Source organism: Tamandua tetradactyla, chromosome 7 (assembly GCF_023851605.1).
Source record: "Tamandua tetradactyla isolate mTamTet1 chromosome 7, mTamTet1.pri, whole genome shotgun sequence".
In the NCBI taxonomy this organism is placed as follows: domain Eukaryota; kingdom Metazoa; phylum Chordata; class Mammalia; order Pilosa; family Myrmecophagidae; genus Tamandua; species Tamandua tetradactyla.
The window spans coordinates 66,969,946-66,996,717 of record NC_135333.1 but is presented as its reverse complement, the minus strand read 5'-3'; the positions used below and the strand labels follow the sequence as shown (position 1 = coordinate 66,996,717).

General features: G+C 37.9%; 1 protein-coding gene across 2 annotated transcripts in view; it reads right to left on the bottom strand.

Moving 5' to 3' along the window:
* Positions 1-26,772, bottom strand: part of NDUFA9 (NADH:ubiquinone oxidoreductase subunit A9) — a 53,422-nt gene continuing 26,650 nt past the window's right edge. For both annotated transcript variants that reach the window (XM_077169760.1, XM_077169759.1), the window contains 6 exons: positions 17,379-17,481; positions 15,544-15,611; positions 14,305-14,381; positions 6,322-6,417; positions 2,692-2,758; positions 1-296 (listed from right to left, as the gene is read on the bottom strand). In XM_077169760.1, the coding sequence (XP_077025875.1) occupies positions 126-296; positions 2,692-2,758; positions 6,322-6,417; positions 14,305-14,381; positions 15,544-15,611; positions 17,379-17,481 (582 nt within the window). In that variant the 3' untranslated portion in view covers positions 1-125. The remainder of the gene's footprint in view (positions 297-2,691; positions 2,759-6,321; positions 6,418-14,304; positions 14,382-15,543; positions 15,612-17,378; positions 17,482-26,772) is intronic.

The following is a 26,772-nucleotide window of genomic DNA, read 5'->3' as shown; positions in this document are numbered from 1 at the left end:
TTGATAACAGATGTTTTAATAGGCGGATCTTATTCATTATGTACAGAATTCTCTGAAGCAAGTAGGCTGATTGCTAGCCAGGTGGCCTGAGCTGACACCAAAAGGAATGGGCTGCTCAGGGGTCACTAAAGGTTGACTGTTTTGGCTGGCTTCACATCCTCAATTTCAGAAGACAGCCAGCGGTAAGTGCGGTGACAGCGCAGCACCTCGATGGCCTTGAGTTCCAGAGGTGTTGCCTGAATACCAAGGTCTTCTAAGCCAGGCAGGTGAGGCAATTTCTTATCTGTGATGTGAACCTTTGAATAAATAAAGAACCACAAAGAGCACTGAAAATTGGCCAAGAACATCAAGTACTGCCCTAGCAAACACTTAAACACTCAAGCTGGCTTGAAGTCACATTACTGCGACTTAAATGCTTTCAAAGAGCAGTTTTGTGGTTCCTTAGGATGCTAAGTATAAAATTGCCATATGATCCAGCAATCCCATTACTAGGTATATACTTGGAAGAACTGAAGTCAGGGGCACAAACAGACATTTGCACACAGATGTTTATAGTGGCATTATTCCAATTGCCAATAGATGGAAATAGCCCAAATGTCCATCAACTGACGAGTAGATAAACAAACTGTGGTATATATATATGATGAAATATTTACGTAGTTGATGATGGAATAAAGTCATGACGCATGCAACAATGTAGATGAACCTTGAGGACATTATGCTGAGTGAAATAAGCAAGAAACAAAAGGACAAATACTGTATGGTTTCACTAATTTGAACTAACTATAATGAACAAACTCTGAGAGCTAAAGTTGAGAACACAGGTTATCAGGAAATAAAGAGACGGTAGAGAGTGGGCATTTTGATACTTAAGGAGTACAAAATGTTTAACAAGAGTTGCAAAGATCCAGAAATGGAAAATACAATACTGTGTGATAGCACAATATCATACATATAATGGACAAAGCTGAGTATGAGTATGATTGAAAGAGGAAAGCTAGGGGCATGTATGACACCAGAAGGAAAAACAAAGGATACAAACTGGGTCTGTATAACAGCAAAAACTAGAGTGGACAATGATGGGCTTGTGATGAGGAATTTGATGAGGTAATGCATGTTTATGGACAAGAATTATTTTACATTGCTATCAGTTATTCAGCTTATTTTGTAGTCTCCATGAGAGACTACATGCAGATCAATGAGGAAGACTAACACTGGAGGCTGCAAATAAGGTGGGAAGAGCCAAAGGTCTGGAGCTCAACACACTGTAGAGGGACAAGAGTGGAAGCAGGGGACTGGTTAGGAGGATAAGAAGGACCAAGGTCTACATGACAATGGGTACAGTGGAGACAATATTCACTCTGTCTGTAAGCTGAAAATGTACAATGTTATTATGGAAAAAAGTTAAATAAAAAGGTAGGAGCAGGGAGAAGCCATAAGATTTGTCATGTATAATACTGGTTGTCCCAATAGTATTTGGTAATGGTTTAGATCTGTGCGGTCCAAAATAGCAGCCAAGAACCAAATGTGGCTATTTAAATCTAGATTAGAATTAAAAGTAAATGCCATTAAAATTTTATTTCTGCAATCATTTTAGCATTCCCATCACTGCAGATAGTTCTATGGAACAGGGGTCATCTTGATCTAGACTAGCAGGGGAAAGAAGAAATCAAGAGCAATTCCTGCGTTTCTGGCTTGAGTAACAAAGTGCATGGTGAGAGCATTAAAGGAGATTAGAGAGGCCAGAGAGAAACAGATTTGCAGTTCTATTTGTGGACATGTTATTTTCTGATGACTTTAATACATCTGATATAAGAGTTTGAAGCTTAGCTGAGGAAGAAGACTGGAGAGAAAATTGCATCCATGACCTTACAGGCAACGGCTAAAACACAGGATTAGGGGAGGGTCATTTAAAGAAGTAGTAAAGATAGGAAAGGGAAGGGCTAATGACTGAGCCTGTGGGTCCCCCCATATTTAGAGCTCATGAAGGAGAATGAACCAAGAAGAGAGACTGAAAAGCATGGTCTGGGAGAGGAAGAGAAACCGGAGAATGTGGACTGGAATCCACTGTAAAGATACCCTGTCTTGATAGGGTGTCGAGGACAGAAGGGTCCCCACTGACAAATGCTCCTCACAGATGGAGTGAGAGAAGGTAGAGGACTGACTACTGGATTTGGGAGCATGGAAATCATAAGTGACTTTGAAAAGAGCAGTTTTAGGGGTGAGGTGGAAATAAAAGCCTGATTGGAATGGGTTATAGAAAAAATGAAGTAAAAAGCTGTCAACAGCAGGTACAGATAACTCTTGAGGAATTATGATGTAAAGGGATACAAACAGGGAAGTAGCTAGAGGGGAGAAAGGGTACATGGAGGAAAAAGGGTGGCTTTAAAAAAAAAAAAAAGGGTGGGGGAGTGATTAAGGCACATTCCTATGCTAGTGGCAATGAGCCAGCAGAGAAAGAAATCAACGAAGTTAAGGAAAAGATAACGGAATAACACCACCCTGGAGCAGCTTGAGGGTGTAAGAAATTCAGCACACAAGTAGAGAAGCTGATCACAGACAGAAGGAAATCCAACAGACAAGAGTATGAGAATAATCCAAGCAAGCAAGCCAATCAACCCAAATCCTAGTTATCCTTCTATAGCACTCTGCCCAGCAGCTGCTCAGGCAGATATTACTTCACTCACTTACCCGCTTCACTTTATCCCTTGTTGTCCAGGGCTCAAATGGACTAATTTCAAAGAATCTCGCTACCAATCTGAAAAAAGGAATAAATGTGGCACATGTGATAAGTGTGTCTATCCCAATATTTAAGCTAGCCAATAAGAACCTAGGAAAAGAAGGTGCTACAGAGGTAGGAATTGACTAAATTTATTTTTGTTTGTTTGTTTAAAGAAAATAACCAATATCCCAGTATCAGCAGCTATGAGGTTTTCTCTGCTTTTTAATTTCTATTTCCATTCCCCAACCCAGCTTTACTGCTGCAACTGCTGGCACTCCTTGTTCTCCACTGAAGTGACAAGTAATCTTTTTTTTTAGCTTTTTTTTTTTTTTACATGGGCAGGCACCGGGAATCAAACCCGGGTCCTCTGGCATGACAGGCAAGCATTCTTACCTGCTGAGCCACCGTGGCCCACCCACAAGTACTCTTAAAAAACTAAAAACTAAAACACAACTATCACCACCACCAAAATAAAGAAGATCCAATATTCAGTGTGACTGAGATTCCACTCTAATTTAAGCCTCAAGACATTCAAAAATGCTTCTGTTAAGGATCTAAGGTAAACTGAGTGGGGTGTAAAATAAAAAATGTAATTCTTAAGAGCAGGAACCCCTAGGTGGCAAACAAATCCAAAAGTAAGGAGATAGCTAAGAACTATGACTCAAATCAGGAAGAAAATATAAAACCCAGGGTGAAAGGGGCTACCTGTCTTGATTTATGCCATCTCTTCACTGCTAACTGAAACTGAGGGTTTCCCTGAGTTACTGTCTAAAGTAACTTAAGGGCAGTGGGTTTTAAACTAGTGTCTGAAGAACCCTAAAAAGTCCTTGGGGCACTCACAGAAGACTGAGAGCAAAAGCATGGATAGGGTATATGCCCTGAATATCACTCAATCACTACACTAGACCAGCTCTGCTTTTATGTGATTTACCTAGTAAGCCTTTATATAAGTATTCACTGAGCAAAGGGTTCCACAGCTTTTTAAAAGCTCAAAAATCACCATTCTAATGGATGGTATAAATAAATGAAAAAGGAAGCTGAAGACTATCCAGAATTTCTTCAGCAACATATTAAAGCCTCAGATTCTAGACATCCCATCTCAATATGGGAAAAAGATAGTTTATTGGGCTAATATAGCTTAAGAAGACCCCTTACAAACCTCCCGCTCTCTGTGCTCTGGTTTTATGTTAACACAACCCTTTTGGATTCTACTTTAGGGCTCTCAGTGGGGGATGCATGTGCATATGCCAACTCCACCTGTACAACCATGAATGTCCCTCACTGCGATCTGGTTTATACCCCCTCCACTGCACTGAAACTGTACCACAAGTGACCTTGTTCCTACTCCAGCGGGTACTTTTTGGTCCCTTTTCTTCTTTGACTTTTGTGCAGCATTTCCTTCACTTCATTCCACAAATGTTAACAGAGTCTACTATGTGCCAGACACTCTTCTAGGTGCTGGAGATAGAGCTGTAAACAAAAGAACACACTCCTTCTTAAAACAGGTATTCCCTCCTTAAAATACTCCCTTCCTTTTGGTATCTAAGCTTTCAAACTCTTCATTTTCCACTTATATGTCCAATCACTCTTTTCTATCCTCTGATAAGGTTTTTACTCTGCTGGTCCCTTAAGTGGAAGTATTCCTCACGATTCTGTCCCAGCCCTCCTCTTACACTTACTCTATCCATTTTCCAAACCCATACACTGCCCCAATCATTATCTGCTACCCAGACTTGCCTTCCTGAGCTCTGGACCAATACAGCAGCCCACTGGACATCTCCAACAAGCCACAGGTACACCAAACCCAACATCCTCAAAATGTAACCCATAAGCTTTCCCAAAAATGGGCTTTCTGCTTTGTGAATCCTGCATCTTTTTATTGAGTATAATGATTAAGAGCATGGAGAATAAACAGGATAATATAGGTAAAGAACCTACAGAAGTGTTATCACCGAACAAATGCTGAATAAATGCTAGCTATTCTTAACTTAGCTTAACACAATGTACCCTCAGCAGAAACATGGGTTCCATACTCGATTCTACTCTCTCACAGAATCCTGTGATCCCTCACATCCTGCCAATGGCCAAGTCCTGAACCCACTATCTAAATATCTACCCCCAAATCCATTCTTCTCTACACCTTATTCTAGGGCTGCTATCATTTCTTGCTTAGAATACTAACCATTGTCCCAACTGGTCTCCTTAAAACCAATCCATTTTCCACATTACTGTAAAAATGATCTATTAATAGAATAATTCTAAGCAAGTCACTCTTCTGCTCAAAATCCATCAAAAGCTCCCCACTATTCTTGCAAGAAACTCCCTAACACACTTATGGGACCCTCTAGCATTTGAACTCTGCAACCTCTCCTGCACCAGCTCTTTTTCATATTTTTTCCTTTCCATGCCAGCTATACTTAATTGCTTTCAGTTCTTACACATGAAACTTGTGTACTTGCTATTTTCTTTTTCTAGAATGCTGCTCCTGCCGCAATCCCCTTCAGCTGGTTAACTCTTGGTTCAGATTTTGGTTTCTGTCATCCCCAAATCCCCAAGACTGAGCTGAACGCTCAGCCAGTAATCTTCCACAGCATCCTGTGATTAACCCACTGAAACATTTACCAAGGAGGAAGTTTAGCAGTTGAAAGAGCAAGTCTGGAGTCAAAAACACTTTGATACAAATTCTGACTTGATCACTAAGTTGCTATATGTCCCTGAGGAAGTGACTAACCCTCCAAAGTAGGGTTTTCTCATCTGTTAAAAGGTTGTATCAGGGTACCTACCTTATAGAGTCGCCATGAGGGTTAAATTAGTCAAAGTAACTAAAAATAGTACACTCTTAATAAATATCATCACACTGCACTCTAATAGCTTTTTTCTGGTATTCTCATTAGACCAGAGCTTTTTGAGGGTATACTGTAGCATCTTGAGTGTCTACTACATTGCTTAAAACACTAAAGGAGTTCAATAAATATTTACTGTATAGATGAATGAATTGCCTTGTTGGTTCATAAATCACTTTCTGCTTAATATGAGTGGAAGTTTCTGATCAGACCATCCATGTATGACCTGATAATTTCAATATTTTGAACCTGCCAAGAGAAGAAGTGGACCAAGAAGCAGGAAAAGACCAGGCACCCCTCAATGGCAAGTCTGAATTAGATTTGCTCCCTTCCTCAACTATATGATCAGACTGATTTTTCAAAAAAGGGGTCCCTTGCCCCATTCTGGAGGAGGGATATGAAAGAGAAAGAAACCTGACTGCTCTCTTATACAATCTGCCAAGCAATACTTCTTCCAAATTAAAATCCAGTGGTTTTTAATTGGAGAATTTGAAGAACTGTAGATTTACACTTCCAAATGCACACGATCGATTAAATCTCAAATGCACACTGTTTTTCTCATTGACACTAAGCTATTTCCATTTCTTAGATTTCTGTAGTTCTTCCGCAGGCTCACCTCATAACACCAGGAGTACGTCCTAGTTAGAGAGTTGAGACTGGCCTTCCCATAACTGACATATCCCCTATAACTCAAAGGAACAAGTACATCGCATTACTTCTTTTGTAGAAGGCCCACAGAAGAAGCACTTTACTTACTGATAAGCAAAATGTGGCAAGGGATATGGGAGGAAGGGCCTGTGAGCCACAGCAAAGATGTATTGTACCAGGTCAAAGAGGAGATACCGATTCGGCCTACAAAATAGAAAAGACATAATTCCTTATATTATTTGCCCTACACAAATTTTCTTTTTCACTAGACAAAGTATTGTTTTTTCTTGAAAACAGAAACACACGCTCTATAGTAAACAGTTTTACAAAAAGAAAAATCATTCCTAATCCCTCCAGCCAAAGATAAAGTTAATATATTTAATATATATCCTTCCTGTATCCTTACATATAAACATTTTTTTGTTTTATAAATACAAGATTTTATCATACATTCTGTAATAACTTTCTCAGTTAACATTATTACATGTTCAATGGCTGTACATATTTCATTGCATATAATTATACATTATTTTACCAATTCCTAGTTTGGAGATATTTAAGCTGTTAAAAATGTTTTTCTTTTATAAAAGAATGCTTAATGAACGTTTGTGTAGTAAATATTTATACTTATCCATGATCCCATACTTAGGATATGTTTCTGGAAGTGGAACTGGGGATCTACTTTTAAGGTTTTTGTTGCATACTTATACACTACCTTCCAAAGAGTTTATAACATATAAAATGCAGGTAGGAAAGCCCCTCAATAAAAATGAATTTATTCATAAAAATAAACAACATTTTACTATTCTGCTATATAAAAAAGATACCATAATGCTTTAATTAGCATTTCTTTAATACTAGAGATTAACTTTTCATCATATATTCTTGGCCAGTTATACTTTTCTTTCCTCCTCTTGGGTCCCTGTCTCCAACTATGATTCGAAAGAATGCTTTATATTTTAATGAGATAATAGAAAATATCTTTTATTGTTCATAGTTTGCTTTTTAATATTGTTTATAGTGTTTCCGCAAATACAAAAGTTGAAACATTTTATTTAATCAAAACTATCATTTTCCTTTAAGGTTTGGTTTCACATTTAGAAAAGCTCTCTACAGTCACCCTTGATATAAATTGCCACATATTTTTGTCTAATTCTTTTAAATGTGTGTGTCTTGTTTTAACCAAAAAATAATTTTTGTGTATCATATAAGAAAAAGATGTAATTTTACTTTCCCCAAGTGGCTAGCCAACTGCTACAAGATACTTTATTATTCTCTATATTTTTACAAATATCTAGGTTTATTTCTGGACTTTCTCTTCTATTCCATTGATCTGAATAGTTTTGTACTGGTGAACCTATCTTTAACTTAATAATTATCAATGCATTATAATATATTTTAATAGCTCTTCATCCATCTTTCCAATGCCTTTTGCTTCAAAAAGCCTCTGATAGTTGAAAGGTGAATGAACGGAATAAAAGAACTTCCTTACCCTGACATTTAAACAAAGCCTTATATAGTTACCTTCAAATTCGAGAATGATTTATAAGGATCACTGTAGGGCATATAATATATGCTATGCAAAGAAATTATCTTTGCAAAGACAAGCAATACTGACATCATAGGTAAACTAATTATATATAATATCCTTGCTCTTCAGCTGTTCTAAAGGACTTTGTATTCCATAACTACACTTGAAGAAGAGCAGTTTAAGTACCCTTGCTTACAGAGAAAGGCATACTGAAGCCTGTGCCCTTCCCCGTAGATTTCATAATTCAGGATTATAAGCATTCCTTTGTAGATATCCTTAGTAAAACCTTGTCTCCCACCCTGTTCTCCTACTATATTTATATTTGCTCAACAAAACCCTCAAGTATCTACCTTTTCCATGTCTGAATCCCCAAAACAAAGTTGTAGAGAAATACAGCTGGGCTGACTTCACCTTATATTTTTGTTTACTAACTTTAAATAGACACAGTTCTGATTGGCAATCCTACTACACTCTCCTAGAAGTGGTCTTTCTGGTTTTCTCAGAGAATACTTCATATCTTCTTCTTTGCCTGCTGACACACCCCATCCAGCCTTTTAGCTGATGATCTCCTTACATTTCAATCAGAAAATTCTCAAAGCAATGAGAAATTCTCAAAGCAAAATATCTACTCCTCCCTGCATCTGCATCTATGTTTGATTTTGTTTCCCTGCTAAAATGGAAGAAATGTTTTGCCTTCTATGGAGGGAATTCCATTGTCTGCACTCTGTAACCAAACCTCTCAATTATTGAAGGACTGTGATTTTATTTCTTATCTCCTGAATCAATTGCGGCTTATCTCCAGGATCATTCTTACTGATTTATAAACATACTGTAGTATCTCCCTGATCCAGGGCAGGACCTCCCTTGACAACACTCATCTTCAACTACCACTTTTTATCTCTTTCCTTTGCTCTTCTTTACAGCAAAACTTCTCCTAAGAGTTGCTCTGCTCCTTGTCCCCATTATTCAAACTGCTCATTAAGGTCATAAATCCTTAGATGCTCTTTCTTAAGTCTCTTCTCTCTTTGCACTCTTTGGAACACTCCAGTCTCCTGGTTTTCTTGCTAATTCACTGTACTCTCCTTTTCAATAATTTATTTTCTATTATTTTGTTTGATTGCTACTTGTGTATCTTAGCACTAGTCTATAAGCTCCATTAAGGCAAAAATCTTGCCCATCCCATTCATTATTGTTGTATAATTTAGGAAACATAAAATCTATCCAATTTAAGTATACAATTAGATGATTTTTAGAAAATTTACTGAGTTGTGCAATCATCACCATAATCCAGTTTTTGGACATTTTTCATTACCCCAGTGAGATCCTTCACACCCACTTACAGTTAGTCCTGTTCTCACCTACAGCCTCAAGCAACCACAAGTATACTTTCTGACCCCAGAGATTTGCTTTTAATGGACATTTCATATAAGTAGAATTACATGGTATGTCATCTTTTGTGTCTGGCTTCTTTCACTTCATTTTTGAGGCTTGTCTATGTGTCAGTATTTCTTTCTTTCTTTCTTTCTTTGTTTTTGATTGCCAAATAGTATTCCATTGTGTGGATACATAACACATTTATCTTTTTATCAGATGATGGACATATGGGTAATTTCCAATTTTTGGTATTACAATAATGCTGCTAGGAACATTCACATGCAAGTCTTTGTGTGGACGACATTTTCATTTCCCTTAGGTAAAGACCTTGGAGCGGAATTACTGGATCTTATGGTAAATTTATGTTTAACTTAAAAAAAAAAACTACCAAACTGTTCTATAAAGTGGCTATACAATTTTATATTCCAACCAGCATTGTATGATGATTCCTGTTCTTCCACATCCTCACCAACATTTGGACTGTCTTGTCTGTGAACTGTGATCTCATAGTGGTTTTGATTTGCATTTCCCTAATGACTAATGATGTTGGTCATTATCTTCTTTGGTGAAATGTCTGTTCACTCTCTTGCCCATTTTTTAACTGGGTTGTTTGTCTTCTTACGAAGGCCTAATGTCCTCAGCATGTTCTAGATATAAGTCCTTCATTAGTTATGTGATTCGCAAATATTTTCTCTCAGACTGTGGCCTTTCTTTTCATTTTCTTAATGATATCTTTTAAAACACTAAAGTTTTTAACTTTAATGATACCCAATTTATCAATTTTTTATTTTATGGACTGTGCTCTGTATGACATAGCTAAAAAACCACTGCCTAACCAAAAGTCTAAAAGATTTTCTATTTTTCTTCTAGTTTTAACTCTTACATTTAGGTCACTGATCTATTTTGAGTCAATATTTTTGCAAAGTGTGAGATGGGAGTATAAGTTCATCTTTTTTGCGTGCACTTCTTCCTTTCTCCATTTGTTGAACATATTATCCTTTCTCCTTTGGAAATGCCTTGTCACCTATGTCAAAAATCAATGACTATGAACATCAGAGTTTATAACTAGATGCTCAATCCTGTTTAATTCATCTATATGCCTACTCTTACACCAATACCATACTGTCTTGACAATTGTAGTTTTAAAGTAAGTTTTGTAATTGGGATGCTTAAGCCCTCCAACTTTATTCTTTTTCAAAATGGCTTTGGTTATTCTGGGTCTTTTGCATTTCCACATAAGTTAAGAACCAATTTGTCAATTTCTTAAAAAAAAAAAAAAGCCTATTGGAATTTTGGTAGAATTGCTCTGAATCTCCCGACTGGCCCACTGTCTCCACCTCCCAAAGATTAGCCATCTCCATGCTCTCCCTAACAAAAGAATGCTTGCCTCATTTTAAGCCAAGTCAACATCCTGCTGACCCTGGATTCTGGCTACCCAGCCACTGAGTGAGGGAGCTGGGCCCCACTGCATGGGAACTCTAAATCAATGATTGGGAGTCTGTCTGTCCTGGTCAGAGCTGGAGGTGAAAAGCCAGGCTTTCACCTGGCTTCAAAACAATCCCAGGTTTTGTCATGGCATCTTTTCATGTCTGCCTTCTAGGTGGTGGGGACTGGAATTAAAACCTTTCCTCAAGGTGGGGCGGGGTGGGGGGGAGAATTGCATTGAACCTACAGAAGTGCCATCTTAATATTGACTCTTCTTACTCATGAACATGGGATGTCTTTCCATTAATAGGTCTTCTTTAATTTCCCTGTACAATGTTTAGTGATTTGCAGTGTATGGGTCTCACACTTAAATAATAATAAGAAATAAATAATTCCTAAGTATTTTATTCTTTTTGATGCTATTGTAAAGAATAATTTCTCAATTTCATTTTCAGATTGTAATTTGCTAGTATTAAGAAACTAATTTTAATATATTGATCTTGTATCTTGTGACCTTGCTCTACTTGCTTACTAGTTCTAATAGTTTTTATTTTGTGGATTTTTCCCCCTAATAATAGACTTTGTTTTTCAAACAGTTTTAGGCTTTCCAAATAACTGTCCAGAAATTAGAGTTCTCATATACTCCCTTCCCCCCCTACAAACAGTTTCCCCTGTTACTAACATCTCACATTAGTGTGGTATATTTGTTACAATTCATTAATTAATATTGTTATGTTATTAGTGACTTAGGGCCAAAGTTTACATTAGGGTTCATTCTTTGTGTATACAGTTCTATGGATTTTGTAGTGTCCTGTATCCACTATTACAATATCATACACACTAGTTCCACTACCCTAAAAATATCCTTTGCTCCACCTATTCATCCCTTCTCTAACCCATGGCAACCACTGATCTTTTTACTATCTATAGCTTTGTCTTTCCCACAATGTCATATAACTGGAATCATACAGCGTGGAGGTTTTGAACTACATGTACCTCAGAAAATCATGTTCTTAAAGCTGATCATTCCTGTGGGTGTAAACCTATTGCACATGGGATCTTTGATGAGGTTATTTCAGTTAAGGGGTAGTCCAGGGTGGGTATTAATCCTCTTACTGGAGTACTTTATAAGAGAATGTAATTTAGACAAAGAGAGAGAAAGCCACTGAAGCAAGAAGCTGAAATTAATGAAACCCAGTATAGAAGGGAGAGACCAGCAGACAACACCATGTGCTTTGTCATGTGGCAGAGGAGGTGAGGAGAGCCAAATCTGGACTTTGGGTAAAAAGCATTGCCTTGATGATGCCTTGATTTGGACATTTTTCTCAGCCTCAAAACCGTAAGCTTGTAAGCTAATAAATTCCCATTGTAAAGCCAATGCATATCATGGTATCTGTTTTGGCAGCCTTAGCAAACTAAAGTGGACAGAATGTAGCTTTTTTCAGCCTGGCTTCTTACATAAAGCAATATGTATTTAAGGTTCCATGATTTTTCAAGGCTCGATAGTTCATTTCTTTTCATCACTGTGGTAGTTTGGAGCTATATACCCCAGAAAAAAACATGTTTATAAACTTAATTCATTCTTATAGATGTGAATTCATCATAAGTAGGACCTTTTGATGAAATTACTTCAGTTAAGGTATGGCCCAACCTAATCAAGACAGGTCTTAATCCTATTATTGTAGTCCTTTATGCGCAGAATGAAATTAGACAAGACAGAGAAAAAGCCAGAGGGAGCAGCCAGAAGCTGAACAATAACAGAACCCAGAAGAGAAGGGAGAAGCCAGGAAGGCTACCATTTGCACTGCCATGTGACACAAGTGCCTGGGACGAAGGATCACTGGCAGCCAGCTCCAGAACACCAATCTTCAGGAAGAAAGCATTGCCTTGGTGAGCCCGTGATACGGATTATTTTAGCCTTAAAACTGTGAACTACTAAATTCTCCTTGTTTAAGTCAACTTGTTACATGGTATTTGCTTGAGCAGCCAAGGAAACTAAAACTGTTCCTGAATAATATTCCACTGTATGGATGCCAGTTTGTTTATCCATTCACCATGGAAGAGCATCTTGATTATCTTTAATTTTTGGTGATTCTCAATAAAGCTGCTATAAAAATTTGTGTACAAGTTTTTGTGTGGACATAAATTTTCAACTCTCTTGGAGAAGAAATACCTACAAACACAATTTCTAGATCATATGGTAAGCCTATGGAAGCTTTATAAGAAAACGTCAAACTGTCTTCCAAAGTGGCAATACCATTCAGCATTCTGAACAACAGGAATAAGAATTCCTGCTGCTCCACATCCTTGCCAGCATTTGGTGGTGTTGGTGTTTTGGATTTTAGCCATTCAACTAGGTATGTATCTCATTGTTGCAATTCCTAATGGGATATGCTTGCAACTTGCCATCTGTATATCTTCTGAAAGATGTCTGTTCAGTTCTTTTACTCATTTTTTAGTTGGGTTTATTTTTTTATTACTGAGTTTTAAGAGTCCTTTGTATATTTTGAATACAATTCCTTTGTCATATGTGTTTTGCAAATATTTTCTCCCGGTTTGTGGCTTGTGCTTTCATTCTCTTAACAGTGTCCTTTGCAGAGCAGAAGTTTTAAATTTTAATGAAGTCCAATTTACTGATTTGTTTTCTTTCATGGATTGTGCTTCTAGGGTTATATTTAAGAAGTCACTGCCAAACCCAAGGTCACTCAGATTTTCTCCTTTGTTATCTTCAAGAAGTTTCATAGTTTTTCATTCCACATTTAGGTCAATGATCCATGCTCAACAGGTATTGAATGAATGAATGAATAAATAACTGGACCAACATCATATCACAAAAAAAAAAAAAGGAGAAAAAAATCTTCTGCCTTGGCCTTGGCCTCAAAAGCAAAGCTTTGCACTGGGGCTAGAGAGACAGAAAGGGATTATAGAAGCACATCCACAATCTCTTAAGGATAAATGTCCACACTACCATCTCCAGCATTACTTCCTGTTACCGTGCCAAACAAGCAAGAATAGCAAAGAATTTGAGTGGCTGGGCAAAAGTAAAGAGGAAAATGAACAACTTACCCCCGAGTCATTTCCATCAAGTCGTAAGCAAGCAAAGTTCATAAAGCAATTTCTGTTCATCTGTTCCTTAGAAACCTTGTTTAAGTACCTCTTAACTAGACTGATATCTTTTGAGTATGGTGTGTTATGGAACATTGTACTGAATACATTTTTTTTGTGATTAATTTCCCTCAAATATGTAACTGACTACTTGTTAATATACCAAGCTGGGAACTCAAAGAGAGACATACATCTTGCAGCATCTTGACCAATTATTAGGTCAATTTGGTAACTCCTGATTTAACAATGCCCTATTAAAATTAATTTTATTTCACAACTGTACTCACTACTAAACATGTTCTGTTTGTGTTTGAGGAATTCATAACAATAACCTTTCACATAATCAAAAACATTACTGTTGTACAAAATCACCCTTGAGGATCAGTGAACAAAGTACATATAATGGTCTAGGGCAGTGGTTCTCAGACTATAATGACAGAAGAATCATTTGTTAATGCAGATTCCCAAAGCTCTGAGACACACTGGCTTCAGGACTAGGGGAGTAAAGTTTCTAGAATAAATACAGTGGAAGAAAGACACTATAAAAACACAACAAATAAACCTGTTAGTAATTTATTTAGGAATTACTGCTGTTGTAAACTATTGTGATTCATTTTAACAGGCAGCACAATTTTAAAGTCAAACCTGGCACCTACCCAACGAAGGCAAAAGTTTTCCCTCTAGCATCTGGATCCTTAACTGTGTTAACAATTCCCCTGGATACATCTGAAACCTGTAAGAAATTATAACACATTTAACTAAATTTTGAAAGGGGTGGGGGGAGGGGAAAGAGATAGAGAAGGCAGGTAGGCAGCAAGGAGCAGGCCACATCACACAAAAAAAATATGATAAAACTAAAATAATGGCAATGTCTATTTTAAGAAAGCTTCTTAAAGAACCCAATTGTCAAGAGTTCAAATAATCTCCACACTGGAAGGCTCACCTAAATATTTTCTCTACTCAGAACGTGCCTGCCTTCAGATCACTGTCCAGGCCTTTCTGATTTGCCCTTGTCCACCTCCTTTCCAATCTCATCTATTACCATTCCTCCCAACTCTGTCACTAAACCATCACAAATTATTAGGCTGAACCACATGAAATTATCATTATTCTACCACTCTGATGTTCAAAAATAGTACTTTTATGTGGTTAACCCAGTGGTTCTCAACTGAGGGCAATTTTGGCACCCAGGGGATATGTGGCAGTATCTGGAGACATTTTTAGTTGACACCACTGAGGCAGGCAGGGGGTGGGGAATGGGGATGGGGATGGAGGTTGCTACTAGCATCTCATGGGTGGAGACCCAGGATGCTGCTTAACATCCTACTTGAGCTCCCCAGAACAAAGAAATACATGGTCCAAAATGTCAACAGTGCTACTATTGCAAAATCCTGGTTCAACATGATAAGACACTCCACATGAACTCACACTTCTGGGACCTGGCACACAGTGTTCTCTCAAGATGGAATACTCTTCTCCAATTCCCTTCATTTGATTTACTGTTCATTATTTTTAAGATCTCACCTAGATGTCACTTCCTCTGGCAGGTCTTCCCTGACTCTCAAGTCTAGATTTGGTGCCCCTCTGCAGTATTTAGATAAAAATTCTCTCCCTACACAGCAACTTAAAGACAGCAATTTGCATCTGGTTAGTTAACATCTGTATCTCCATTGGTGTATGCAGTGCCTGGCACATTAAGGATTCAAAAAAATTTTCATAAATGAGTGAATGAATGACAATATGAAGAAGACATGTACCTCTTAGGCAAAATGAGACCCAACTCATTGAAACCCGTTAACAAAGAAGAAAATGACGGAATTACTGGTTGGCATAAGACCACGCTACTGATCCCTGAATGTGAACAGAGAGAGAAGCCCTTTGTCCAAGGTACTTACATAAACTGGTTGTTTCACTGTCTTCTTGCCCAAGGAAATAAGAGGCACACCACCAAACCAGCGAAAATCTGGGCAGAAGAAAGAATGAAAACTATTCTTATAAGGCCTAAATTGCTATAAGACTACCAATTTCCAGTTTAGCATTATCATTTTGCATAAGAGAGATGATGAAATAAATGCACATGATTCTGAGGAAGCTAAATATCTTCTAAAAAGCAGCCATTTGTTCTGCAGACAATAAACATGGAACACAAAAAAGTCAAATATTTAAAGAGACAGAGAGCAAGAAAAGAGGTCAAATAGCTTGGCTACCTGTCCTCTACTCTATAAGGCTAAATGCACAGCAATTCGCAATACTAGACCCTGACCACTCTCCACTCTAAAGAAAAGCAAAGGAACCAAGAGGTCAGTAACAAAGCACAGGTAATCCAGATAAAAGGCATGGTAAACACAGGAATTTAGTAAATGATAAGAAACAGTTGTAAATTCCTGGGAAATGGAAATATTATTTAATATATGGTATTGGGGCAATTATTCTACTACTTGGGGAAATTAAAGATAATACTTCTCATGAAACCCAAATAGATTAAATGTAAAAGTAAAAAAGTTTTTTATTTTTATTTATTTATTTTTTTACAAAAAAAAAGCACTTAAATGTAGAAATTAATACCGAATGTGAGGGTGCATGGGTGGTTCAGTGGTAGAATGCTCACCTTCCATGTGGGAGGCCCAGGTTTGATTTCCAGACCATGCACCCCCCCCCCCAAAAAAAATTTAAAAATAAATAAATAAATACTGAATGTGAGAGGATATAAGGAAAAGGGGGAAAAACACAGGAGAAAAACATCAAAATTTAAATTTAAAAGAAGTGAGAGAAAAAAGACACAAAGGACACAGTGAAAACTCACAAAAGCAATACAAACAGCTAATGAGGCTTCTGATAAAATAGTAACTCACTAACCTTCCTGTACTTCCTATGAGGAAAGTCAGAGTCATCTCTCAGAATACATACATGAATAAATGCAAGGAAGCCAGTAATTCAGTACAACTGAACTTGAGCTGCTATCACAGACTTGAAAAATGTATCCTTTCCCATACAGGGAAATCATTTTTCACCCCTAAAAACCTCACCTTAGTTGAAGAACTGATTTTTTTCTGCCAATACAAGTCTAGCTAGTAAAAAAAAAAAAAGAGAGAAAACGAAAACAACCCTGTGAATAAACACAAAACATCACCCAACCTTATATACCAACTGGCTATTTCTACTTTAGCAATGGCCAAATAATTTTTATTTACCTGTAAATCCTTTCTTTAGAAACTACTATTAACCAAGAAGACCTATAAAATGTATCTGATAAAGTGCAGAGTTACCTCTTTGCTAAATTTTCAAAATCAACATCTAAGTGATCAGGCAATTAGATGAAAAATGAGAAATAAACAGAGGCTCCATATGAAAAGCATAAATGAAGCCACATTTAAACACTGCTATGTACCAGGTGCTATAACACAGCTTACTTCATTTAATTAGCACACTTTCTTGAGTTAGAAATTTTTATCTTCATTTCAACAGAGGAGGCATGTGCCATTCAGAGATTTGCCAACGTCACAGAGCTAGTCTGCCCCAGAGCCAAGATTTAAACTCAGGTCTCTGACTCCAAAGTCCATGTTTTTTCCACTAATCTAAGTTCTTTTAATACTGAGTAACAAAGATCAAGAGAAGGACCACGTTGACTATGACAATATAATACTCAACTCAGAAACATTGTTAGCTTGTGCTCACCTTCAAGCTGGATAACTGGCATCCCTTTCTTCTACTACTAAGAAATAATACGTACTTGCGAAATGATTGAGGAATCTATCCTCTCTTCCAAAGATGTCCGATGGCTTTATGATAGTAGCTTCTGGAAAGGTAGCTCTCACTTCTTTCTCTCCAACAGCCTAAACAAACCACCAAACACAATGTTCCAAGTTCGGAGATGAGTGAACAGTTTCCATTTTTTCCACTATCGGGACACTACTTCAGATTAAGGCAATCATATTACTGATAAAACTCAATTACACCAAATAAAATATAAATAGAAAAAATACCCTGCACCTTAAACTCCTGTTGGGTTTCTTTGCATTTTTATTTTAGGAAGGCTTACACCAAAGAAGAAAGGTAAAAAATCAAAGTAGAATTTTTCCAATCTCTATTTTTTCATTTGAATTACAGATTTTTTCAGTTAGTGTCAGCTACCCAGCAGCCATACAGAGAAAGGGGGCGGTGGTGAGGGTGAAGGAAAAGAACAGAAAAGGAGGCAGCAGGACATATGTCACTGATGTTCCTAATGTCCAATGCTGCACACTCCTGTTCATCATCATCTGCTAACCGATTAGACAACCCCTCTCAGTCAATGAAGAGAATGGTACCTGGCTCACAATCTTCCTTTCCACCCCAACTTCCTTCCTGTGCTGGTCTGAATCTTTGGTGGACCCCAGAAAAACCATGTCCTTTAATCCTCATTCAATATTGCTGGGTGGGAGCATTTTGTTTGTTCCCATGGAGATGTGACCCACCCAATTGTGGGTGGTAACTTGTGATTAGATAATTTCCATGGAGGTGTGTCTCTACCCATTGAAGGTGGAGTTGCTTACTGGAATCCTTTAAAAGAGAAAACATTTTGGAGAGACTTCCTTTTGTAGAGCCACGAGAAAGCCAGCAGATGCCACCATGCTCACCAGGTGCCCTTCCAGTTGAGAGAAATGTTGACTGTCGTTGGCCTACTTGAACCAAGGTATCTTTCCCTGGATGCCTTAAATTGGACATTTCTATAGACTTGTTTTAATTGGGACATTTTCTCAGCCTTAGAACTGTAAACTAGCAACTTATTAAATTTCTCTTTTTAAAAGCCATTCTGTTTCTGGTATGTTGCATTCAGGAAACTAGCAAACTAGAACACTTTCCAACTGCAGCCTTATTGTGGATGCCATCAATGTCCAGGCAGACTTCGACCTTTCAGTTCCTTAAGCTCCAATGGTCTCCTCTTCTTTCCACGTCTGCCAATCACTCTTCAGTCACAGTACAGACCATAATGACTGCCGAAAGTGATCTTCTTCTGAAACACTTAATGAAGACAATCACCCACATTTCCAGCCAGCTTGCTCCCTGTTCATCTGTTCCTGAGATACCTGTTCTTCAATCATCCTCTATTATTTCCATCCTGACTTCCCCCTCCTCCATGCTGAATTCCAGATCAGATTCCATGGCCAGTCTTTTCAATCACTCTTAGCAATATTGCACTGCTTTGCCCCCTCGCCCTTTACTTCACTCACCAGGGCAAATCCCAAATCTGAAAAAAAACACATTAGGCTCCTGCTTGAGCCATGCACTCCCAATGCCTTCAACAGTGGAAGGAAAAAAAAACAAACAAACAAAAACAAAAACTGACACCTTTTCATGTCACAATTTTTACTGGACCCTAACATTTCCCAGAAATGAAGCTGGCAGCTCCAAAGAGCAGTCTGGGTATACTTCACAGGAGACACTCACTGGCTAAAGAAGCAGTGAAAAAGTCTCTTTTCTTCCTTAAAAGTCTTCAGCTGATTGGCGTATCTCATTGCAGAAGACACACCTTAGTTGATCACAGATGTAACCAGCCACAGATGCAATCAACTGACTGATGATTTAATACACCAACCTTCCATTTTTTCAACCAGCCACGAAATATCCTTGCAGCAATGGTCAGGCTAGTGCTTGCCTGTCAGACAACTGGGCATCATGCCAAGCTGACACCAGAAATCAATCATCACAAACACAATAATTACACGAAATCTAGAAAAGGGCATAAGACCTTGTTGGTTTTTATAGGTTAGTGTGGTGCCCTAACATATCCCAGAGTAATCTGGGCAGAAAATAAAAATATTTGCAAAGTCCCCTTGGAGGAATGGGGAGAAAGGAGGAAATATTCAACTTGCCCATTGGCGAATTGCAAAAATATTCTCACAAGCAATAGGGACAACAAATTCAATACGCTGAGCCCTAAATCTTAGGGCTCACCCTGATGAAGCACATTCCTGCAAAGGAGAAACTAAGCTTATTTATAATTATGCCTAAGAGCCACCCCCAGAGAACTTCGTGGTACAAATGTGGCCTTTCTCTTTTTTTAAAAAAATTTTTTATTTATTAATCTAAAAAAATTAACAACAAACAAAAACATTAACATATCATTCCATTCTACATATATAATCAGTAATTCTTAATATCATCACATAGTTGTATATGCATCGATTTAGAAAAAGAAATATAAAGACAACAGAAAAAGAAATAAAACGATAACAGAAAAAAAAAGATTATACATACCATACCCCTTACCCCTAACTTTCATTTATCACTAGCATTTCAAACTAAATTTATTTTAACATGTTCCCCCTATTATTATATTTTTTTTTTAATTTTTTATTAATTAAAAAAAATTACAAGAAACACAAACATTCCCAGCACATACACTCAGCAATTCACAATATCATCACATAGTTGCATATTCATCATCATGATCATTTCCCAGAACATTAGCATCAATTCAGAAAAAGACATAAAAAGACAACAGAAAAATATAACAAACAGAAAAAAAAAAAAGATTTTACAGGCCATACCCCTTACTGATCCCTTTCATTGATCACTAGCATTTCAAACTAAATCTATTTTAACATTTGTTCCCCCTATTATTTATTTTTATTCCATATGTTCCTCTCATCTGTTGACAAGCAGCATCAGACTCAAGGTTTTCACAATCACACAGTCACATTGTGAAAGCTATATCATTGTTCAATCATCATCAAGAAACATAGCTACTGGAACACAGCTCTACATTTTTAGGCAGTTCCCTCCAGCCTCTCCATTACATCTTGGATAACAAGGTGATATCTACTTAATGCATAAGAATAACCTCCAGGATAACCTCTCGACTCTGTTTGGAGTCTCTCAGCCATTGACACTTTGTCTCATTTCACTCTTCCCCCTTTTGGTCCAGAAGGTCTTCTCAATCCCTTGATGCTGGGTCTCAGCTCATTCTAGAGTTTTTCTCAATCTCTTGATGCTGAATCTCAGCTCATTCTGGGATTTCTTTCCCACACTGCCAGGAAGATCCACACCCCTGGTAGTCATGTCCCATGTAGACAGGGGAAGGGTGGTGAGTCTGCTTGCTGTGTTGGCTGGAGAGAGAGGCCACATCTGAGCAACAAAAGAGGTTCTCTTGGGGGTGACTCTTAGGCTTAATTTTAAGTAGGTTTGACCTATCCTCTGTGGGGTGAAGTTTCATATGAACAAACCCCAAGACTGGGGGCTCAGCCTAAAGCTCTGGTTGTCCACACTGCTTGTGAGAATATCAAGAATTCAACTTGGGGAAGTTGAGATTTCCCCCCTTTTCACCATTCCCCGAAGGGGACTTTGCAAATACTTTTCCACTCACTGATCAAATCACTCTGGGATTCATCAGGGCATCACCTGGACAAACCAACAAAATCTCAAGTCCTATACAAAGTTCCATGTACTTAAGGTGTTCAATCAACTATCTACATAAGTTATATTAGGAGATGCAATAGTCAGAGTATAGATTTGTACCAAATAAATATTTTTTGTTTTAGTCTCACACATTAGTTGAAATTTTAAAATATTAAGTACCATCTATTTTCAGCACACTGCAGTAATGACATTCTTTTGTTCTTCCTCATGCAAAAACATTTTTTAAATTTGTACATTTAGTCACTATCATTATACGCTCTAGGCATTCCTAGATTACACCATCTCAATCTTTATCGTCTTTCTTTGTGATTTCATTTATGCCCCAGCCCTCCTCCCTCTATCATTCTCATATGCAGCTTCATTCAGTGTTTTAACATAACTGTATTACAGTTAGGTAATATTGTGCTGTCCATTTCTGAGCTTTTATATTCAGTCCTGTTGCACAATCTGTATCCCTTCAGCTCCAATTACCCAATATCTTACCCTATTTCTATCTCCTGATGGTCTCTGTTACCAAGGAAATATTCCAAGTTTATTCACTAATGTCAGTTCATATCAGTGAGACCATACAGTATTTGTCCTTTTGTTTCTGGCTAATCACACTCTGCATAACGTCTTTAAAGTCCATTCATGTTGTTACATACTTCATAACTTTATTCTGTCTTACAGCTGCATAATATTCCATCTTATGTAAATGTCACAGTTTGTTTAGCCAACTGTCTGTTGATGTACATTTTGGCTGTTTCCATCTCTTGGTAATTGTTAATAATGCTGCTATACACATTGGTGTGTAAATGTCTATTTGTGTCCTTGGCCTCGTGTCCTTTGAGTAGAGACAGCATATAGATGGGTCCTGTTCTTTAATCCATTCTGCCAAACTATGTCTTTTGATTGGAGAGTTTAATCCATTAACATTCAGTGTTATTACTGCATGGGTAGTACTTTCTTCTACTATTTTGCCTTCTGGATTTTATATGTCTTATCTAATTTTCCTTCTTTTTACCTTTACTCATAGTCTTCCTTTCTACACTCTTCTCCATACCTCTCTCTTCTGTCTTCATATCTGCCTCTAGTGTTCCCTTTAGTATTTCTTGCAGAGCTGGTCTCTTGGTCACAAATTCTCTCAGTGAGTTTTTGTCCGAAAATGTTTTAATTTCTCTCTCATTTTTGAAGGACAATTTTGCTGGATATAGAATTCTTGGTTGGCAGTTTTTCTCTTTTAAGAATTTAAATATATTAGCCCACTGTCTTCTCGCCTCCATGGTTTCTGCTGAGAGATCTGCACATAGTCTTATTGGGCTTCCCTTGTATGTGATGGATTGCTTTTCTCTTGCTGCTTTCAAGATCCTCTCTTTCTCTTTGACCTCTGACATTCTGATTATTAAATGTCTTGGAGTATGTCTATTTGGATCTATTCTCTTTGGGGTATGCTGCACTTCTTGGATCTGTAATTTTAAGTCTTTCATAAGAGTTGCGAAATTTTCAGTGATAATTTCCTCCATTAGTATTTTTCCTCCTTTTCCCTTCTCTTCTCCTTCTGGGACACCCACAACATGTATATTCATGCGCTTCATATTGTCTTTCAATTCCCTGAGTCCCTGCTCATATTTTTCCATTTTTTCCCCTATAGTTTCTGTTTCTTGTCAGATTTCAGATGTTCCATCTTCCAGTTCAGAAATTCTATGTTCTGTCTCTCAAAATCTACCATTGTAGGTTTCCATTGTTTTTTCATCTCTTCTACTGTGTCTTTCACTCCCATAAGTTCTGTGATTTGTTTTTTCAGACTTTCAGTTTCTTCTTTTTGTTCTTTCCTTGCCTTCTTTATATCCTCCCTCAATTCATTGATTTGGTTTCTGATGAGGTTTTCCATGTCTGTTCGTACATTCTGAATTAATTGTTTCAGCTCCTGCATGTCATTTGAATTGGTGGCTTGTTCCTTTGACTGGGCCATATCTTCTATTTTCCTAGTGTGATTTGTTATTTTTTTGCTGGCGTCTAGGCATTTAATTACCTTAATTAGATTATTCTGGAGATTGCTTTCACTTCTTTTATACAGGGTTTTCTTGCTGGATGAATTTTTTGTCTATCTGTTCTTTGACATTCCGTTCAGCTTTATCTGAACCTTTAGCTTAAGTTTTGTTTAACAGAGGAGAATTTTTCAGTTCTTGCTTTCTTGTTTCTTGCCCTGCTTGTGTGGTGCCTTTCCCCCACACACACTTAGGAGGGTCTATTTAGATATTATAAACCCCAGCCAGATTTTCCCAGACTAAACTGGCCTCCTATCAGGAGGAAAGAGTCACCTGCGTCAGTTTTCCCTGACGGTGAGACCCAGCAAATTGAAAGACTTTCCTGTGAAGTCTCTGGACTCTGTTTTCTTATCCTGCCCAGTGTGTGGCACTTGTCTGAATGCAGGTCCCACCAGTGTAAGATGATGCGGTACCTTTAACTTTGGCAGACTCTCCCTGGGTTTTGGGGAGGCTTGCAGCCAGTCCAGCTGGTCCAGACTGGGGTATGCTGTGTGTCTGGTCACTATCGTGGCTCCGGGAGCTGTTCTGTACTGTTTCTGGTTATTTAGTAAGTTGTTCTGGAGGACGAACTAAAATGCACACGTTGTTAAGCCACCATCTTGACCCGGAAGTTGGCCTTTCTCTTTAAGCCAACTTGGCAGGTGAATTCACAGCTCTCCCCCGTCTGTGGGACATGACTCCCAGGGATGAGCTGGGACCTGGCATCATGAGAATGAGAAAGCCTTCTTGACCAAAATGGGGAAGAGAGAAATGAGACAAAATAAAGTCTCAGTAGCTGAGAGATTTCAAGCAGAGTCGAGAGGTTATGCTGGAGGTTATTCTAACGCATTATATAGATATCCCTTTTTAGTTTATGGTGTATTGAAGTGGTTAGAGGAAGCAACTGTAACTGTTGAACTGTGTTTCAGTAGTCTTGATTCTTGAAGATGACTATATAACTATATAGCTTTTATAATGTGACTGAGTGATTGTGAAAACCTTGTGTTTGACGCTCCTTTTATCAAGTAAAAAAAAAAGACAAATAATAGGGGGAGATAAAAGATAAAGACTGAGTAGACTGAAAATACTGTGGGTCAATGGAGGGGAAAGGGGTTTGGGATATATGAGTTTTTTCTTTTTTCTTTTTATTTCTTTTTCTGCAGTGATGCAAATGTTCTAAAATGATCATGAAGAATGTAGAATTATGTGATGATACTGTGAGCCACTGATAATATAATATGGTTGAACTGTATGTGTGTGGATATTTCTCAATAAAAATTTAAAAAAAGAACACCCAGGGCTCGAACTGAGACTCTATAAAGGTTTCACGCACTAGGTTTGCTTTTCTGGAACGTATAAATCCCAGAGTGTTCACAAGTCAGATAGGTCCTGAAACCCAGAGGGACCAGTTTCTCCAGGATTATCAATGAATTTCATCCCCCTATCCTTTAGTGTAGACTCCACTTTTCAACGTTAAAAAGTCAGAACGGGCATTGCCCTAAGATCCTTATAGTTTGGGATAAGGATTAAAAGAGGAGGAGATATAACAGAAAAAGGGATTTTACAAATGAGTATGACTGCTGAATCACTATATTAATATTCCTTCTAGCCCCAGTGTTTTGGAGAAGCTAGAAGGAAAAATCTAAGATAGTGGAGTAGTAACCCATGACAAACTCTGGGATCTGTTCTATAATTACCTGTTGAAGTGTGTTTTAAAAATCATTGCTTTTTTCTTTCTTTGCTTTGTATATATAAATTACAATAACAAAAAAAAATTAAATTCCCGCCACCAAATCCACAAACTCAAGTGCATTCACCACCACTCTTACCTCTTTTACCACAACCTAGGAGTGCCACCTCCAATGCTTTACTCACCTCCTTTCTCAAGAACATACCTAATTTACTCTTTCACCCAAAATTTCACTCTCATTCTCTTTACCAATTCCTCACACCAACATTTAAACAAACTCAAGATCTTACATCTCAAAAGAAAAAAAAATCCTCCAACTCCACATCCCCTTCTAGCTTTCCAATCCTTGCTATCTCTTCTTCCTCTTTCCAGCCAAACTATCTGAAAATGCTGCCTACTCTTTTTATCCCCCCTGCCTCAGATCCTTCTTATTTTTCACTCACCCATGTTCTGGATTCTGCCCCTATACTTGCACTGCAATTATTCTTGATAAGGTCACTGATAACCGCAGTGTCAATAGATCTAATGGGGACTTAAAAGTTCTCATCTGACTTGACTTCTCAGCAGCATTAAACCTAAGTAATCTTTCCCTTTTTTTTGTAACACTGTCCTCCCATAGCATCAGTAACATCACTTCCTGATGTCCCCCTCCTACCTCCACCTCTTTGTCTACTTCTTCTCAGTCTTTTTGTTTTGCAGGGACCTCTTCCTCTATCAGACCCCTAATCGTTGGTATTATTCCGGGTCTAGCTGAAAGCCCTCTTCTCACCCTACATTTCCTATACTAGACCATCACCTTCCATTGCTTTGACTTACAACAAATGTTGATGACTCCCAAAGTTATATCTCCAACTCAGACCTCTCTTCTACACTCAGACCATAAGTGTCATTTACTACTGTTACTTGGATGATTCGTATACATTGAAACTGGATCATCATCTTCTGTTCTCCATAAAATAGTGCTTCTCAATCTTTGGTGCACACTGGAATTACCTAGGGAGAGTTATAAAATACTGATGCCCAAGTTCCAAACTCCCAGAGATTTTTTTTTTTTCGATTGAGAAGCAGCCTGGGTGTCAAGATTTTTAAAAGCTCCCTCAATGAGTCAAGTGTGTAGCTAAAGCTAAGAACCACTGACCCACAGCCTATTACTTCTCATTTATCATTTTATTTAGTAGTACCACCATCCACCTGTGGCTTAATACAAAGGGCTAGACATCTTTGACTCTTTGCTCTTTCTTACAATTCCCCTGCTCCAAATAATCATGAAATTCAGATGATGATGATTCTATGAATACTAGGACAGAGGCATATGCACACTCGTGCCTGCACATGCATTCTCACCCCACATATTTCCTCACCCCACCCCACCCCTTTCTCTCTCCAGTACAGTATGAAAATATAATGCCTGGACATGCAATTTCTCTTTGACATGAGAAACAAAGCTCATACAAAGAGAAAGTCAGAAATGAGAAAAAGAAATGAAACTGGAGTCCTGATGAATGCTGGCATCAATATGTGCCTAAGGTTCCTACCATAGTAGTTTTCAGTTCATGGGCCTATAAATTCCCTTTATATTTAAGTCAGTTTGCATTGGATTTTCTGACACTAGCAATTAAATGCATCCAAGCTGATAGGCGCCCCCTCCCCACATAAAACACTTCTATGACACAGTCTGCAACACTTGGTACATGTGGAATTATTTTCCTCAATGGATCAGAAATTTGATATGGGTCAGGACCATGTCTGTCAAACTTACTACTGTATCCTCAATGTTTAACACAATATCTAGCACATAGTAGGGGTTTAATGAAGAATTTGTTGAATAAATCAACATGCTGGGTCACAGAATTGGAGCCACCATCAAGGAACTCTGTTGTCCTTATCAGTCTGACCCAAAATAGGCTCCATATGGCAGAAACCAAATATCAAGGGCAGTCTCAGAAACTATAGTATAGTCCCTTTCTGAGTCTCTGATAATAAAGACATTTCAAGTTACACACTGATTTCAAATCACGGTAGTCAATCTCTGG